Source organism: Nanorana parkeri, unplaced genomic scaffold, assembly GCF_000935625.1.
Source record: "Nanorana parkeri isolate BGI_ZX_2015 unplaced genomic scaffold, ASM93562v1 scaffold184, whole genome shotgun sequence".
In the NCBI taxonomy this organism is placed as follows: Eukaryota; Metazoa; Chordata; class Amphibia; order Anura; family Dicroglossidae; genus Nanorana; species Nanorana parkeri.
In genome coordinates, this window is record NW_017306452.1 from 344,936 (window position 1) to 345,958 (window position 1,023).

The following is a 1,023-nucleotide window of genomic DNA, read 5'->3' on the forward strand; positions in this document are numbered from 1 at the left end:
GCTTCCCGGCCAATCAGGAAGCCAGGCGGCAGGTAATGACTTGCCACCACATAGTTACATAGTATTTGAGGTTGAATAAAGACATTAGTCCATCAAGTCCAACCTATTAGGATCTCATTCTAGGAGTACCCGTACCCCTGTATATTACGGTCCCTTAAGAAATCGTCCAAAAGTTTCTTGAACAATTCCACATTATTTGCTGAAATCACCGCCTGTGGCAGTGAGTTCCAGACACTAACTGATCTTACTGTGAAGAACCCCTTTCGCCCCTTGTGCTGGAATTTTTTTTCCACCAATTTTAGGTGATGGTGTTCAGTAATACATCTTTTGCCAAGGTTGCATGTCACAGGGTGACAACACAGGGGAACAATTGGGAGTCAGTTGTCACCCCATCACAGGAAGTGCCAGAAGAATGATCTTTCAGGCAGAATAACCAGGTTTTTTTTATTTTATTTATTACTGACATCCTATGAAATGAACATGTTAAAGTTGTGTGAGATTTTAGTGGTTGGGTTCACATTTGCTGTCTGTGAGCAATTCAATTTACCTATCGGGAGAATCAGAGAAAAGCATGCCGGGAATTCCAGAGCCACAGCGGGGGCCCTGACAATGTCACGTGACCGCAGCCCGGGAACCATCCCTGACGCAGCGACAGAAGGGGGCGTGATGACGTCACGACCGGGAAGCGGCTCGCCTGATACCTGAGTGTAGGGTTAACCCCTGGGTGTCGGGTTGGGGAGGAGGGGCCTGGGCGGCGGAGCTGTCCGGCAGTCATTCGGTGATGTGACGGAGGAGAACGGAGCGCCGCCATGGCAGCCAACAAGTCCGTGCTCAGCCTGGCCACCTTCTCCTTCGGTCTGGCCATCGGCTTCATCTTCTGCTACGTCCTCTTCAGCATCGTCCTACAGGAGCGGGAAGAGGCGGCGTCCGTTATCCTCCACAACGACCCGCACGGCGGACACAACGACCACCAGCATGGAGAGCCCCTGCCCGGACACATCATGGACTTCAACCAGGACAGCC

At 51.6% G+C, this 1,023-nt stretch overlaps 1 protein-coding gene across 1 annotated transcript in view; it reads left to right on the forward strand.

Annotated features, from left to right (window-relative positions):
- The first annotated feature begins 741 nt into the window (after positions 1 to 741).
- Positions 742 to 1,023, forward strand: part of C1GALT1 (core 1 synthase, glycoprotein-N-acetylgalactosamine 3-beta-galactosyltransferase 1) — a 20,459-nt gene continuing 20,177 nt past the window's right edge. Inside the window, exon 1 of the mRNA XM_018555123.1 lies at positions 742 to 1,023. This exon is cut by the window's right edge and continues 1 nt beyond it. Coding sequence (XP_018410625.1) covers positions 810 to 1,023 — 214 coding nt within the window. The 5' untranslated portion in view covers positions 742 to 809.